The 16,533-nt window shown below is 41.8% G+C and overlaps 1 protein-coding gene across 2 annotated transcripts in view; it reads right to left on the bottom strand.

The window, feature by feature from the left end:
* Positions 1-16,533, bottom strand: part of angpt2b (angiopoietin 2b) — a 217,863-nt gene that overhangs the window by 194,127 nt on the left and 7,203 nt on the right. For both annotated transcript variants that reach the window (XM_080211209.1, XM_080211210.1), the window contains exon 2: positions 3,849-4,756. In XM_080211209.1, the coding sequence (XP_080067335.1) occupies positions 3,849-4,148 (300 nt within the window). In that variant the 5' untranslated portion in view covers positions 4,149-4,756. The remainder of the gene's footprint in view (positions 1-3,848; positions 4,757-16,533) is intronic.

The raw sequence follows: 16,533 nt of genomic DNA, 5'->3' as shown, positions 1-16,533 counted from the left end.
GTGGTGACGGAGTTAAGGGGTAGGTTTGGATAAGGCATCCTGTGATGAGAGGCAGTCAGGTGCTGAGGGGTACGGGGCTATAAGAATGTGAAGATGCTTGATGGGTGTATGGAAGTTGAATAGATGGGTGGGGAGTGAGGGGTGAGAGAGGTAGGAGGTGCAAGCTAGAGGGCCTCACATTTATCTCCAGATCTGGGCCAGTGTCTCAGCGAATAGAGAATAGCCTTTTAACCTGACTCTACTGGCATCTGTCTCCACCTCAGGTCTATTGCAGGCAATGGTAGGTTTAAATCCAACCCATCCCAGACGCCCCCCATGAAAATAGTGTATACGGCACTACCAAGCAGAAGGTGGGAATTAAAAATTCAGAAAACAGCCCATATCCTGATTCCGAGTTGAAAATCCAGGATAAGGGGTTGGCTATTTAGGATCGATATGAGGGGGAAGAAAATCAGAGGATTGAGAATCTTTGGAATGCTGTATCCCAGATGATTTTGAATATACAGTCAATGTGTGTCCAAGAGTAAGATCAAAAGAATTTTGGACTCTCAGGGAATCAATAGATACAGTGATAGGGCAGGAAAGTGAAGTTGAATTTTTACATCAGCACAAATTTAAAGAGTGGAGAAGGCTTGAGAGTCAGTGCAGCCTATTTCTGCTCATAATTTTCATGTTCTTTTCGGATTATGATAGACACACTGTATAAAAACTGAATAAAAACTTTGGTATTTATATTAAACTTCTTGTCCAGTAGGATTTCCTTTGCAGATATTTGCAAACGCAATAAAAGCTGGATTATGCATTTGACAGGCAGGAAGAAAAATCCAAAATTGGGATGTGTCTATTAAAATGCATCTAAACTTTAGCCTAAAATTCATAACCTAGTTTTGGAAGGATGATTTGGAATGGTGTGGTTAACTTTGTAGATAATAAGGCACCGGTTTACTGCACTAAATATCCACTATGTTCTGCTGTCTGTTTACATAGGAATCCTACAATGCAGAAGGAGGCCATTTGGCCCATTGAGTCTGCACTGACAACAATCCCACCCCAGGCCCTACACCCACACATTCACCCCACTAATCCCTCTAACCCACAGATCCCCGGATATTATGACCAATTTACCATGGCCAATCCACTTAGCCTGCATATCTTTGGACTGTGGGAGGAGACCGGAGCACCCGGAGGAAATCCACGCAGACATGGGGAGAATGTGCAAACTTCACACAGACAGTGACCCAAGTCAGGAATTGAGCCTAAGCACCTGGAGCTGAGAGGCAGCAGTGGTAACCACTGTGCCACCATGCCATTTAGTATGAGGTTTATGATCTTTTCATAGTTTCTGAGGTTGTCTGTCAAATATGTCACTTAAATCAAATTAGACCAACTGTTCTGCTTTTGAGATCGCTTCGAAAATCCCATTTCGCTGAAAAGCAAGTGCGCTGCAGCTATTTTCTCGCTCACTTATGGGACTGCCAATCACTTGGTATCCCGTTGTTCAAGCTCTGGCCTGTCAATCACCCAGTACCTGATGACTCCTGGTCTACTTGTTAAAGTCTTAGTCAATAAGTAACAACCTCCATGCACCCAGCTGCCATTCCCCTTTCATTAGAAACAAAAGCAGAAAGTGCTGGAAGCGTTCAGCAGGTCAGCAGCATCTGTAATGAGAAAGAAAAGGTTAACATTTTGGGTTGAAACTTCCATCAGAGTTTGTCACAGTTCAGATGAAGGTCTCCACCCAAAACATTAACCTGTCTTTTCTCTTTACAGATGCTGCCATCCTTGCTGTGCGCTTCTGGCATTTTTCTCAGGCCAGCCTTTATCATTGTTTGCTTAAGTTTTACGTTTTTAGGCTTGTTCGAGGTAGATCTCCTAAAATTTAATGATAAATTCTGGCCACATGTTGTGTCCTAAACTGGTATTACATTGAAGTGGTATTTCCAATGGATTCACACCACACATTAAAAAGTGCTCATTATAAATCTGTACATTGTGCTTGTCCATTCTCTATTGCAAGTGCCATACCTTAAATAATAACCAGTAGATTGATGTTTTCTTCCTTTTATAGAGATAACAGATTCAGCTGATGGAGAAGGAAGTGTTTCCAGCAAAAGTTGATTTTAAGCCAAGTTGGACATTCTGCAACTTGCTTTTCAGGCAACTCTTTGAACCCTAAGTTGGTGTATTAGATGAAAGACCCTGAAGTGATCTCTCCTTATAACTGCAGAATAAATGCTACTTTCTGGGCCGACCTTTAACCTCTGCAAAAGGAGACAGTACCATGGGGGAAGGCTTCAGATCTGAAGCACTTTTCCACTTCACTCCTATAGATACGATGAAACAGGTCACAATGCCTCATTCCTCTTTGGAACGACACATCATTTATTTACCAGGTGTAAGGTACAAGCAGTCTTGCAGAGACCTGCTGCGCCAAGCTTCCGAAAGGAATGGACTTACTCCGTAAATGTATCAAAGTGTCCAGCCAGTGTCTGGCATACCGCCATAATTTGAGTAAAGAACACTTTCCTCCCGATTCCTGGCAGCTGATTAGCAACATATAAATACACAAACTCAATTGACCTGAGACCTGAATAGTTTAAACATGCTTCCATCGTCTTCCATCATACTATTTTGCTTCCACTTAAGTCACACAAGCATAGAGAATAATTAGCCAAGGAACAAAGAGGTCTGATAATATATAACAGGATGCATGATAACTGAGGAATGTTCAATTATCATCATTTCATTTTAGCACTATCCCACAACATGGAACCTGAGTGCTCTTGACAAGCAACATGTGTAATGATTGCAGCAACAATCACAAAACCATGTAAAAAACTGAATTCAAAAAAACGTAAGCTCGCATAAAAAAGAAATATGATAGAGCTAAAAGCAACTCAGCTTATTTATTGGTCACAAGTGGCTTTACATTAGTGCTGCAATGAAGTTACTGTGAAAATCCCCAAGTCGCCACACTCTGGTGCCTGTTTGGATACATCGAGGGAGAACTTAGCAAGGCCAATGCACCTGAACAGCATGGCTTTCGGACTGTGGGAGGAAACCGGCATGCCAGAAGGAAACCCACACAGACACAGGGAGAGCATGCAGACTCCACACAGACAGTGACCCAAGCCAAGAATTGAACCCAGATCCCTGGCACTGTGAGGCAGCAGTGCTAACCACTGTGCTGATATCAGTTATTTGAAGTAGTGAGGTAATCATAAGGCTTCCACTAAACTAGTATCAATCCTTCCAGTCTCACTCACACAACTTATGGCATTGTCTAAACCTTTTGATTAAATTACCACCTGATGATCACTCTCAGTCACCTACTGATACTGACATCATAATTTTTAGAACTTAAAATATCAAGGAGCTTTAAACATTTCAGCCTGAAAACACTTCAGAACTGGCAGAATTCTTCAGATTGGAGACACATTTGACCTTTCAAACTTTATTTCATTTAACGTAGCAGATGCTTTTTCAATAAAAGCAATATTTTCCATAAAGACTTTTTTGAGCATTCACTTAGTGTACTGCAGCAGGCTCAATGGCACAATGCAATTTCCTGAATGGCCTCCTTTTGTTTTATGTTTGTGCCAAAAGCTTTTGTTTCAATCTCTACAGCGCTGTTTTACTGCACTTACTTTTAGCTCCTTAACATCCACACGTAATCAATCCACCTACACAAATACTCAAAATATTCTGAAAATGACTCACAACATCAACCTGCCTAAATTTAAATGCTGCTGCTTCGCCACATGGTTCTGGGTGAGCACTTGACTTGGGCAAGTCAAGTAATACTGTTCCGTGATGCACGGGCAGTGATAGGCGACAACGGTCCTTACCTTTTGCAGCCACTGCGTGTTGTTTTCCAAGATGCCTTCGAGTTTCTGCAGCCGCTTTGGGGGCCAGTTGGGTTCTACTGGCAAAGGAGCGTCCCTCTGGAGGGAGTTGGACATGCGGTAATCTGGAGAGGGTCGGCAGTCCTCGATCTCCGGAAGGAGGAACGTATAGCTGCACGGTCCATGCTGAATGCGATGGTGACGCTTATCTAAGTTGTCTGCGGCTTTATTGTAGGAGCTGTCCCCTGACATAGCCAGGAAAACGCAGACACAACTCACAAGTGACGAGTAGCTCGATAGCATTCTGATGATTTTGAACTGCAATTGAACTTTTCACAAAAATAAATGTGTGCAGGGCAAAAGAGAAAGGAAAAGCTTCCAAAAGTTAATCAACTTCTTTTCTTTCTCTGGTTTCTTTGACTATTCAACTGCCTGGTCATTCGGCAAAAGAGTTACTGCTTCTCCTGACGGGTTGTTCTGACAGTTCGCTGGCTTTATGTAATGTTGCCAAGAGTTTGTTTTCCTTCTGTGACTCAATGATAAGGCTCAGTATTGCTTCCTATGTCTCACAGCCCAAGTTGCACTGACAAATGCAGGAAATGTTCAGTTTCTCCTGATGGTAAGGTCGCTCTCCTCCTTCCAGTTGGACTGACGCCCACGCATGGAAGGAGATAGTTGGTGGTGGGGAAGCTACGAGTCAGTGGCTCTATCTCACCATCTGATCTGACCACAAACATGCGTGATTAGCACACGGTCGGCTCCCTTCAGTAGCTCTCGTCACAGTTTATCTTAGTGCACCATTCTGATAACAGTGGATATTCTCCACCATTGTCCAGCCCACGCTTCTTTTTTTGGCAGACGCAAGGCTGTAAATCAACTCGTCAGTGAAATGCTGGACCAACCTCCATCACCTTTAGAAGAAAAGAAAGTGTGCAAAGTTTATTTTCAGCAAACCACTGTGTCTTGTGTCCGCTATAAGATATATTGCTAACATTCCGCATGTTCCACGACTTCTCTTAAAAATCATTTCAAGATAATCATTTAACCCTATCAGCCTCAACAGGCTCTTTGTGCTCAGCAAACTCCCAAAAAAATAGTTTGGCTTTCTTCCAAACAGCTACAAATAATAGTATGTGTAAGAGCAAAGGGCCTGAGCAGACATTCCTTTCAGGGATGTCAGTGACCACTTGAAAACAACTTATCATTTTTCTTCCAGTTTTCTCCCCAACTCCCCCTTCTGATCTTTAAAGATTGCTCCAATAACTCTGCCACTAGAACTTGTCGGAGTGGAGTATAGAAAAATGTTGGCAGGGGTTGGAAAGGATGCCAGCTGAGATCAATCTGTCTTTCCACAACACCCCCTACCAGCCTAGGTCACTGGGCCATAATAAGGAACAAGATAGCTGGCTGACATGTTGTCTCTCTAGCCCACCCATCTAAGAGAGCCAATTCAACACTGACCACAGAACAAACTTAAAGGCGCCTAGAGTGTACATGATTTGATACTATGCTAACAAATGCATTAGAAGACTTTCGTACATAGAATCATATAATTCCTACTGTGGAGAAGGAGTCCATTCGGTTTATTAAGTATGCACCAACTCTTCCAAAAAGCATCTTACTCAGAACCTCCCTGCGAACTCCCCCACCCTAATTCCATATCCCCGCACATTTACCATCGCTAATCCACCTAACCTACACATCTTAGGACACTAAGGGGCAATGTAGAATGGTCAATCCATCTAACCTGCACACCTTTGAATTGTCTAGGTTGCACTCTAGTGCAGTAGAGGTAACACAACAATGTCAGAGATATCACCTTTTTGAAGTAAACCGAGGACTCTGTCTACCCTCTCAAGGTAAAACAAAAGATCCATGGCACTGGTGGAAGAAGAGTAACAGAATTCTTCCTGGCGTTCTGATCAATATTTTGGGATGGCACAGTGGTTGGCACTGCTGCCTCACAGTGAAGGGACATGGATTCGACTCCCACGGGTTTGGGTCACTGTTTGTATGGAGTCTGCATGTTCTTCCCATGTCTGCATGGATTTCCTCCAGGTGCTCCGTTTTCCTTCCACAGTCTGAGAGATGCGCCGATTAGGTGCATTGGCCATGCTAAATTCTCTCTGTGTTCCCGAACAGGCGCTGGAGTGTGGTAAATAGGGGATTTTCACAGTAACTTCACTGCAGTGTTAATGTAAGCTGACTGGTGACACTAGTAAATACATTTTAAATTTATCCCTCGACTAACGTTGTTGAAAACAGATTATAGGGTCATTATAACTTTGCTGTCAGTGGGACCTTGCTTTGCTTTGCTGTTGCATTCCCTACATTGTAAGAGGGACTATTATTAGAACATTTTTATTGAATGTAAAATGCTTTGGAATGTTGTGAGGTTGTGAAAAATGCTTCCTTCTTTATTTTACCATCAAACAAAACATTGGTAAAAGTGAAAGATGTGTTATTTTAATGACAGATGCACTTTGTTGATTTTGTTAAAAATTGGATAAAAATAATGAGGCAGGCAACAAACTGGTGGGAAACTAACTTCAAAACTTCTGCGGAAGTACACATGGGAAAATAGATGGTTCAGATACTTAATTAAATATTCTGCAAAGCTGAAGTGCCATCCCTTCACTGGCAGATTCAGTTTCAATTACTGCCTCACGTCTGTCCGAAACACCACTTTATTTTACACTGGTCGATCCCCCTGGTGTCAATCACAGCAAGCCAAAGGAATGGTTATAAAGTCATAGAGGTTTGCAGTATGGAAACAGGCCCTTCAGCTCAACTTGTCCATGCTGCTCTTTTTTTTAACCACTATGCTCGTCCCAATTGCCCATGTTTGGCCTATATCCTTCCATGCCCATCTTACCAAAGTAATGTCTAAATGCTTTTTAAAAGAGTCATGTAATAAGGGCAGGTGTACTATATTATGTCACACCCAGGGTGGGATTTCATGGCTTCGCTTGTCCCAAAAACCTTAAAATCCCACCCAAGATCACAGACCTTCCCATGGTTTACCCCTCACCCGCTCCGATTCCCGTGGCACGAGGGGCAGTAAAATTCTGGCCCCGGTCTTTAGCAGTACAGCTCTGTCCCTTTAACCTCATCGCCTTATGATTGTTGCATGTGGTAGACTGAACTGATTCCTCCCTACAATCTTAGAAGCTTTGTTTACTTGAAAGGTTATTTGCATCTTTGAATGGATTTTCACAGTAACTTCATTGCAGTGTTAATGTAAGCCATTTGTGACACTAATAAATAAGCTAAAAAAAAACTCTATAACTTCAGGTCAACACAGCACCAATTTTCCGGGTGCTACTTAGACTCCTGAGGCCCAAGTAGGGCAGGGCAGGGATTGTGAAAATATTTCCAACCAGTATTCCATGCACCTAGAATATCGGGTAAAGTTATGCAGGAGTCAATCGTAATTTCTCACCCAGGGCCTGGACTCCTGATGCAGATCCCAATCCTCAACATGTTAGACACGAGGTCCTGACCCTTTGGAAATTCTTGGACCCACAATCTCCAACTCTATTCTCTGAGCTCCAATCCCATGACAGAGCCTGGCAGGCATGCATCAGTGGCCGCATTTCTTTTACTGTGCTTGCCGGGGCTCTATTATGCTGCGTAGGCTTCATTACTCTCAGTCCCAAGACCCGGTATCTTGGAGTCCCGGGTCTCGCCATTGTGGTGCAGAGGTATTCCCGAGAGCAACCCTACCCACAACACCCTTGACCGCCAATGTCCCTAAATCATCTGAAGTTCTGTCATTTTACTTATCAGTGAAATTCACTCAAGTAACATAAGAATGTTGTTTTTTGGCAGCTATGGGGGAGTGAAATGCATTAGTAACTTGCGTGCTAACATAGTACTGGAAAAAATGATATCGAATTTGAAAGTGCTCAATATCATGTGGTTCCTGTGTATTAAGACCAGATTTAGTCCGTGGCAACAAAATAAAATCAATATAATAAATGACTTATGAAAAATGCAACAAAAGCTGGCTGAGAAATATAAGCATACAAGGACTATGGACAGCAAAAGACCAGTTGGACCAACAGCTATGTCCTATCGAAGCAAGTTGTGTCTCAGCATCATGGTCCCCAGTGCTCTTCATCCACTAAAACTTTCACGGACAGAAGTAAAACACAAATAAAGAAAACAGTTGAGGCAAGTTCAGGGAAAGTGCTAGGATAAATTCATCTCCAACCTTCCAAAGGGATCAAAATGATGAAAAGAATAATGGCTGTGAAGGACTGGCTTTCTGTCCTCTATAATTTCAGCCAAGGTCAAAACTTGTGTTTTGAATGTTTGAAGTGTATCTGCACTCACTACGAGCTGACATCTTGTTCCAATGGTAACCGAAGCTCTCTATAAAAGAAAACAGAAGAATTTGTATCTAACCTCACACTTAACTGATTTATACACGTGTACACTGCTCCACCTTCAAATAATCTATACATATGATGTACAGGTTAGTCCAAAGATGTGCAGGTTAGGTGGATAGGCCATGCTAAGTTGCCCCTTAGTGTCCAAAGATGTGTATGTTAGGTGGTAGGCCATGGTAAATGCATAAGGGTGCAAGGATATTGGGGGAGTAGCAGCGTAAGATGTGCTTTTGGAGAGTTGGGTGCAGACTCAATGGACTGAATGGCCCCCTTCTGCATTGTGGCGTTTCTATGGTTCTATAAGCAAAGCTTTGTCTCTTATTCTGAGGATCTCAAGCAAAGCTCCCCAGTGTTTATGCTTTTTGATGGCAAAATTTTCTAAGATTATTGTGGTCCATGTGTATTCTAATCAGGTTTCAATCCAACCATACTCCACTGAACACTTTCCAAGGTCTCTATATTCCCCTACAATGTGGGAAGGTGTAAACTAGACAGTATCCTAGATGGGGCTTAACCAAGGTCTTGGACAAGGACACCACAATGTTTTTACATTTTGCAGTCCCCATTGCCCATGTCACACATACTTATCATCACCTTTACCGTTAGCTATTACCACTGCCAGAGGCATCAGTTTACAAGGTGTCACATACAACACATTAAGTCCACCAACCATTACAATCAGTTCAATTTGCACCTTGCTAATCCCCTGTACTTAGCAATTTATGTGCTTATTGCGCTAATCGTATGCATACCCTTTAAGTAATGCCCTTGTAAAATGGACCTTTTGTCTTGGATTCCAGCTGAGAATGAAACAAGTTCCAAAAAAGCTTACCATCATCAAAGACAAGAACCAAATTCATGGAGAGGGAGAGAGGCAGAGAGAGAAAAAGAGAGAGAGATACAGCGAGCAATACACAACTGAAGCACAGGCTTTGGGATTCATAGGGTGCTGTTTAACTCTGGATCACAGACTATTGCTCAATTACAGCCTGAGCACAAATTCCATAGTCATTACTGTCATGAATCATGAGCTACTCCAGTCTGTTAAGACCGGGAGCTCAAATGTACAGAGGTTCACTGTTGTTGGTGGCAGGAACTGGAAATACAGTGCCAATTGTAGAGGTAACTCACTCTAAGTTGACAAAGCCGATTTTTAGAGAAAGATATTAAGGAGGCTTAACATTGAAGCACAGTGCAACTTATAATGGCTCATGTATTGGATCATTCTAGCAGTATATTCCTCTGATTAGAGATGTTATAGCCCTCAGCACTCAACATTGAGTTTAACAACTTGTGACTTTTTTCCTCATTTTTGTTTTATATATAGTATACATTTTTTTGTCTCAATGCAAAAATCTTCCCTCCCTCACCAGGCCATCTATTACTTCTTCTTAAATTTGACGACATCTTTGTTTCAATCTCTCACTAATCACTCTTATACCTCTCTTACACACTATAATGACCAACATAATTTCCCTCTCTGCTCTGAAGGAGGGTCAAAGTTTAAAGTTCATTCATTAGTGTCACATGTAGGCTAACTACACTGCAGTGTTAATGTTAAGGACAAAAAAAGAACAAAGAACAGTACAGCACAGGAACAGGCCCTTCGGCCCTCCAAGCCTGCGCTGCTCATGCGCCCAACTAGACCTCTATTCCCAGTCTGTTCATGTGGCTAAGTCTTAAATGATCCCAGCGTGTCCACTTCAACCACTTTGCTTGGCAGTGCATTCCAGGCCCCCACCACCCTGTGTAAAATCTTGCCCCCCCTCACCTTGAATTTGTGACCCCTTGTGTTAGTCACTTCCGACCTGGGAAAAAGCTTCCCACTGTTCACCCTACCTATGCCCTTCATAATTTTATACACCTCTATCAGGTCACCCCTCATCCTCCGTCTTTCAGGGAGAGCAACCTCAGTTTGCCCAATCTCTCCTCATAGCTAAGACCCTCCATACCAGGCAACATCCTGGTAAACCTTTTCTGTACTCTCTCCAAAGCCTCCATGTCCTTCTGGTAGTGTTGTGACCAGAACAAGGTGCAGTATTCCAAATGTGGCCTAACCAACGTTCTATATAGCTGCAATATCATATGCCAACTTTTATACTCTATGTCCTGCCCAATAAAGGCAAGCATGCCATATGCCTTCTTCACCAACCTCTCTACCTGTGCTGCCACCTTTAGGGATCTGTGGACTTGCACCCCCAGATCCCTTTGTGTGTCTATACTCCTGATGGTTCTGCCATTTATTGTATAGCTCCCCCCTATATTAGATCTACCAAAATGCATCACTTCACATTTATTCAGATTAAATTCCATCTGCCGTTTCTCTGCCCAATTTTACAGCCTATCTATATCCTGTTGTATTCTCTGACAATGTTCATCACTATCCGCAACTCCAGCAATCTTTGTGTCGTCCGCACAAAGTTACTGTGAAAATTCCCGAGTCACCTAACTCATGTACCTGTTTGGGTAGTGAGAGACAATTTAGCATGGCCAATGAACCTAACCTGCAGCATCTCTTTCGGACTGCTCTGAGTTGGCATTTTTGTTCAGGGCTAGCATTAGGGAGTTGGGTCGAGTGACCTCAAAGCAGGTACAAAGACTGCTGAGCATAGAAGGCCTTTGTAAAAGACTTTTTACTAAACATGAAAACAAAATATATTAGCCCAACACCCCTCACCCAACACTGTCCCGCCCCCACTCCCCAAACCCCATTCATACCAACCCATTTCATGTCCTCTATACACCCCCAAGGCTCTTCACACTCTCTATGCCATACTTTGTTTCCCCAACCACCCTTGATGGTCCTTCACCACATCCATGCCCCTCTCCCACCCCCACAGATCTCTATAACTATTATTTTAGCCTTTGCCCTTACATACAATGCCAACTCACCCAGAACTCAGCAGACCTCAGGAGCCATGTTCAGATTAAATAAAAGAAAGCTCTATATATTTTTGGCAGACTTTGTTTAAAACAAAACACTGTTATTAATAAAAATCCATTTATTACAGTTACATTTCTCCAACTACATAACCCCTTATAAGATCAAACATTTGCTGACACCAAATAAAAACAAACATTGGAATTCATAGACTGACTTCAAAGAGTCTTGAGCCACTTGGAGCTGTCAATAAAATTCTGATCTGGAAGGCACCAACTATGACTGAAGTTTCCTTCATGCCATCCTTGATCAAAAGTTGCCCTGTTATTAAGGGCAGTCACACTAACCTCACTCTTGGAATTCAGTTCTGTTGTCCATGTCACTCATCAACTTACCAGCAATTTAAAGTAGATTGATGGAACATTACTTCACCTCATTCAATTTGTCCTTTTTTTTAATCAACAGGACATAAATGAAGCATTGTCCACTTTGTCAGGTACATGCCAACATCATAGGTGTACTGGGAAATGTTGACTGGAGGTGTTGCAGGGCAAGTCTCCAGTACGACAGCTGGGAGGTTTTCAGAGTCCGTATCCTTAGCTACACCCAGTGCACTCAATTGTCTCTTGAGATCCCCTGCGATGAATCGAGTTGGCTGAAGAATGGCCTCTGCGATACTCAGGAAGATTACAAGATAAATCACCCACTCAACATTTCTGGCTGAAGATGATTACAAATACTTCAGCCTTGTCTTTTGCTCCGAAGCATTTTTGCTTCAGCCGTACTTTGCAGAGGTTGATCAATGTCAGTTGCGTTATTACTGATGGCATTTCCCATTTCCATTTATTTCTCGTTAAAGTTGCCCTTTTCCTACACATTATGCTCCAGCGCGAGAGAGGCAGGAAAGAGACTATAAGACCTCCAATTTATCCCTTCTGTGATCAGCTGCTTCAACCTCCTAGCCTTCAATATGGAAGAATCTGACCTCTTGCTCTCTATCTTCCTCTTTGATGTGACTATCTGAAAACTGAATATACCAGGAATTTAATCTTGCTGCACCACAGGATGGATCTTCATTTTAGTTTCAAAACATTATGTCCTACTTATGAGAAATCTGGACAGTTTGCTCGTTATGCAATTTGTGATGACTATCATTAATCATGTGAATTATATTGAGTTTGTATGTGGACAGCAGGTTAATTAGATAAAAGATGGTCCTTAATAACCAACAAAAACAAATACTGTATTACAGTTACAAAACTCCAAAGTGTGCTTATCAAATTTAGCATAATTTTATTGATGAATTATTCTAATATGACCTCATTTACATCTGCACATCATAATTAGAAATTTCCCCGACTGGAGGCACTGTTTATATGAAACTTTGGCAATGAGCTCATTCTGGGATTTTCGATTAGCCTATTTATGAATTAAGTTAATTTGGTGTGACGTTTAAAAATTAAAATCAATTCTAACTCAGCCCTCTTGGCGAGGACAAAGGTACTTTGCTTATTTCCCCCCAGTCGCCTGATGCAACCACAGGGACTTAGCCAGAGGGGGCGGGAGGGTTGGGTGATGGTAGGGATGAGGGAGAGTCCAATAGTCTGGATTGCAATAGTTTGGCTGTGATCCAAATAGATCCAGAAATACGACTGAGGTGACTTTAACGCCATCTAGAAAATGGTTGATTCATCAATTTCGGTCAAAACAGATTCAGAATATCTAAAATGAATTCTAGTTCAAAGGAGGACAGGAATCTAGGGACACTGTGGTCGATAATTTATTTAATAAACTCATCAATCAGGCAAACAGCTTCCAGAGTGAGGAACAAAGCAAGACAGGGCAGTTGAGAGTCAACCACATTTCAGTGACTCTGGAGTCAGACCAGTGAAACACACAGATTTCCTTCCCTGAAGGACATGAGTGAACCAGATGGGTTTTTCTGACAATTGACAATAATTTTATCATTGTCAGTCGATTCCTAATTCCAGATATTTTTTATTGAATTCAATTTCCACCATTTGCTAAGGCAGGATTCGAACCTAGAACATTAGCTGAGTTTCTGGATTAATCGTCGATTAATAACACCATCGACTGCCCAGGTGTAGAAGTTGAAAGATGCCACCAGGGTGTGTGCAGGTCTATTCCCAGACCTGATCACATGCAGAGTCAAGGGATCACAAAATGCTAAGCAAAATTCAAAAGAGGGAAAAAAGGCTGAGAGGCAGCAGAAGAATCCATAGAATCATTGAATCTACAGCACAGAAAGAGGCCATTCAGCCCATGGAGCCTGCACCGACAACAATCTCACCCAGGTCTTATCCCTGTAACCCTTCTAATCCCCCTAGTGGCTTAGTAGTATTGTAGTGCAGATGAAAAAAAACCAGACCTGGTCAAACAGAGTTGAGGGATCTAGCCAACTACAAAAAGGATGAGCAAAATATAGTAAAAAGGGAAAAAAAAACTTTTAAAATCTGAAGAAATCAGCATCAAAACCAACACACCAGAATGCAGCTTCAGGAACGAGTCTGCAGCCAGCACCATAACACTTGGTGGCCTAGTTCGACTGTAAAAAATAGTTTTAATACTGAAGGCAGAGCTTAAAAATCACCTTCCAGGATAGTTTCTCTGATTCAAAAACTCACTAGGGAGCTTCTTATTTTGATGATTTTCTGCAGAGAGAGTCATTTTTAAAAAGTAGCCACACAAAAGACATGTGAGCCCCCCAAAACTTAACAAGCGCGGGAAGATCAAAGAGGAGGGAAAAAAACGGTCACTGCAGAGTTATCCTGAAGAAAAGAAAATGAAGTAGGTACTCACCTGTCATGAAAAATGAATGGGTAGTAAATTAAGTCTACCAGACCAATGGCCCGGCTTTGAATGAAGGAAAGGTATCTGAGCACGGTAGCACAGTGGCTAGCAATGCTGCCTCACAGCGCCAAGGACCCGAGTTCAATTCCAGCCTTAGGTCATTATCTGTGTGGAGTTTGCAATTTCTCCCCATGTCTGTGTGGGTTTCCTCTGGGTACTCCACTTTCCTCCCACAGTCAAGATGTGCAGGTTAGGTTGATTAGCCATGCTAAAATTGACCCTAGTGTCGGGGGGGGCAAGCAGGGTAAATGTGTGGGGTTACTGGAATAAATTGTGATGGGTGGGATTGTGATTGGTCCAGACTTGATGGGTTGAATGGTCTCCTTCTGTAGTATAGGGTTCTATAAAGGTCAGGCAGGAGCCAAATGAGAATCAAAATTGGGTACTTTGGAGATGAAGGATTATAGGTTACAGGTGTACATCAGGATTAATCAGAGAAAATACATTTTTATACTTGTTTAATGTATTTGCAGATGATGTAATCCTAATGCAAAGTATAGAGGAAGCCTCAACCACATTTGGTGAAGTATTAAAAGCCCTTTGACAATTATTTTGGACTTCAAGTTGTTGAGAAAGCAGATTTTTTTTGCAAAGGTCTAGAACACACCTGGCTAAACATTGATTGAGTAAGGAGACCCCAGGATAGGGAAAACTGAAGATCCAAGATTGAAGGAAGCCAAGATACCTGAATCCGAGGGAAGCAATGCCTAAGCAAACCACAAGATGGTTGCAACCATGTCAGCATAATGAAATGGGCAAGCCAAAGAGTTTGATGGAGAAGAAGAAGTTGAGAAGCAGGTGGAAGACTTCAAAATATATCTTTATGAAAGTGCCAAAACATTATCCAAATCAGAATAGCAAGAGGCAGTGCAGAGCAGCAGCTAGCTGTGAATGAAGGAAAGCTATCTGAGATGTCCCAAAAGAAACAAAACCTTAAGAAGTAAATGAAGAAATTCCACAGGAAAATGTTAATATCAACATTGAAGAACTCAACCGTGCGTACAGCCAAGAACAACAGCAGGCAGAAAAGATACTCAAAAGAAATTGCTGCCCCGAAAACCCTTTGAGGATTCAATACATGCCGCTGGATAAACATGGGGATTTAAAAAGGATCTGCTTCAGAAAAAGCTGTTTTTGAACTATTAGGAGTTACAAAGCAATGCACTAAAGTTTAGTATTTGTTGGAAAGAGAGGTCAACAAGCAAATGACAATTGAAAGAACTCAATGTGCTTCAAGATCAAATGCAAGAGAACTATACAATCCTTCGGCGGTATAAAGAAATGAAGAGTTTCTTAAGCAGCAGAATCAAGGAACAGTAGAAAAGACACAAGGGGACTCTGTTGAATTACTGGAAAACTTAGATTGAACAATTGTGTTTTTTAAGGAAAAAGAAAACATGCTGAAGGACATTCAGGTGCTACGAAGATTCATCAAGTCAGAATTAGTTTCAAAAAGAAGCAAAATGAATTTAATGTCACTGTGAATGAACTGAAGAACCAGTTGGCAAAGAAGACTCAGCAATGTTCAATATTTCAGGAAGAAGCCAAGAACTGCAAGAAACAGACTGAAAATCTGAAGAACAGACTGAATGGAAATGAGGAGACATTCAAGGTAAAAGTTATAGAGCTTTCTAAGCAGCAACCAGATAATGAAGCCACAAGTAGCAGAATTATAGAAATTAAACAAGTTAAAACTCCATTGGAGACAGACCAGGCCAATGAAGGACAGGACAAAGCTCTGCTGAAGCACAGAAAGAAACAACAGAAATAAGATTGGAAAATGTAAAGCCAAAGCTGAAGCTCAAGGAATAGAAGAAAAAACATCAGATGCCTCAAATATGCTGAAAACTAGTGAGTTGTTGAAAAATGACATAGCTGAAATGAAAATCAAAAACCCAAAACATCGAGAAAAAGTTGGACAGGTGCAAGACAAAGTAAAAATTCTCAAATAGTATTAAGTATCTCATAGAATCATAGAATCTCTATAGTGTAGAAGGAGGCCATTCAGCCAATTGAGTCTGCATTGACTCTGATAAGGCATCATACCCCATTTCTTTAACCCCATGCATTTACTCCACTAATCCCTCTAAACCCACATATCTTAGGACAAAAAAAGGGGCAATTTAACATCACCAACTCACCCAACCAGCCCATCTTTGGCGTGTGGAGGAAACCACAACACCTGGAGGAAACCCATGCAGACATGGGAAGAACATGCAAGTTCCAGACAGACAGTCACCCAAGGGTGGAATCAAACTCAGGTCCCCGGCACTTGAGGCAGAGGTGCTAACCATTGTACCACAGTGCCACCAGCAGAAATAACATTTTAAAAATTGAGCTTCAAGGACAGCACATAGAAATAAGGAAAAAGTGTTCAGTGCAGAGAAACCACTTTCACAAGTGGAAAATGAGTTTGCTGATGAAAAACTGGATCTGGATGAACTTCAAACACCAGGAGTATCTATTAAGGATCATGAAAAATGCTTTGAACAAGATAAGGAATTGGTGATGAATCAAGAATTTGTTGAATGCGGAATTTGAA

This window comes from Carcharhinus amblyrhynchos, chromosome 24 (assembly GCF_965287045.1).
Source record: "Carcharhinus amblyrhynchos chromosome 24, sCarAmb.v2.hapA, whole genome shotgun sequence".
Classification (NCBI taxonomy): domain Eukaryota; kingdom Metazoa; phylum Chordata; class Chondrichthyes; order Carcharhiniformes; family Carcharhinidae; genus Carcharhinus; species Carcharhinus amblyrhynchos.
This window is presented reverse-complemented; position numbering and strand designations above follow the sequence as displayed.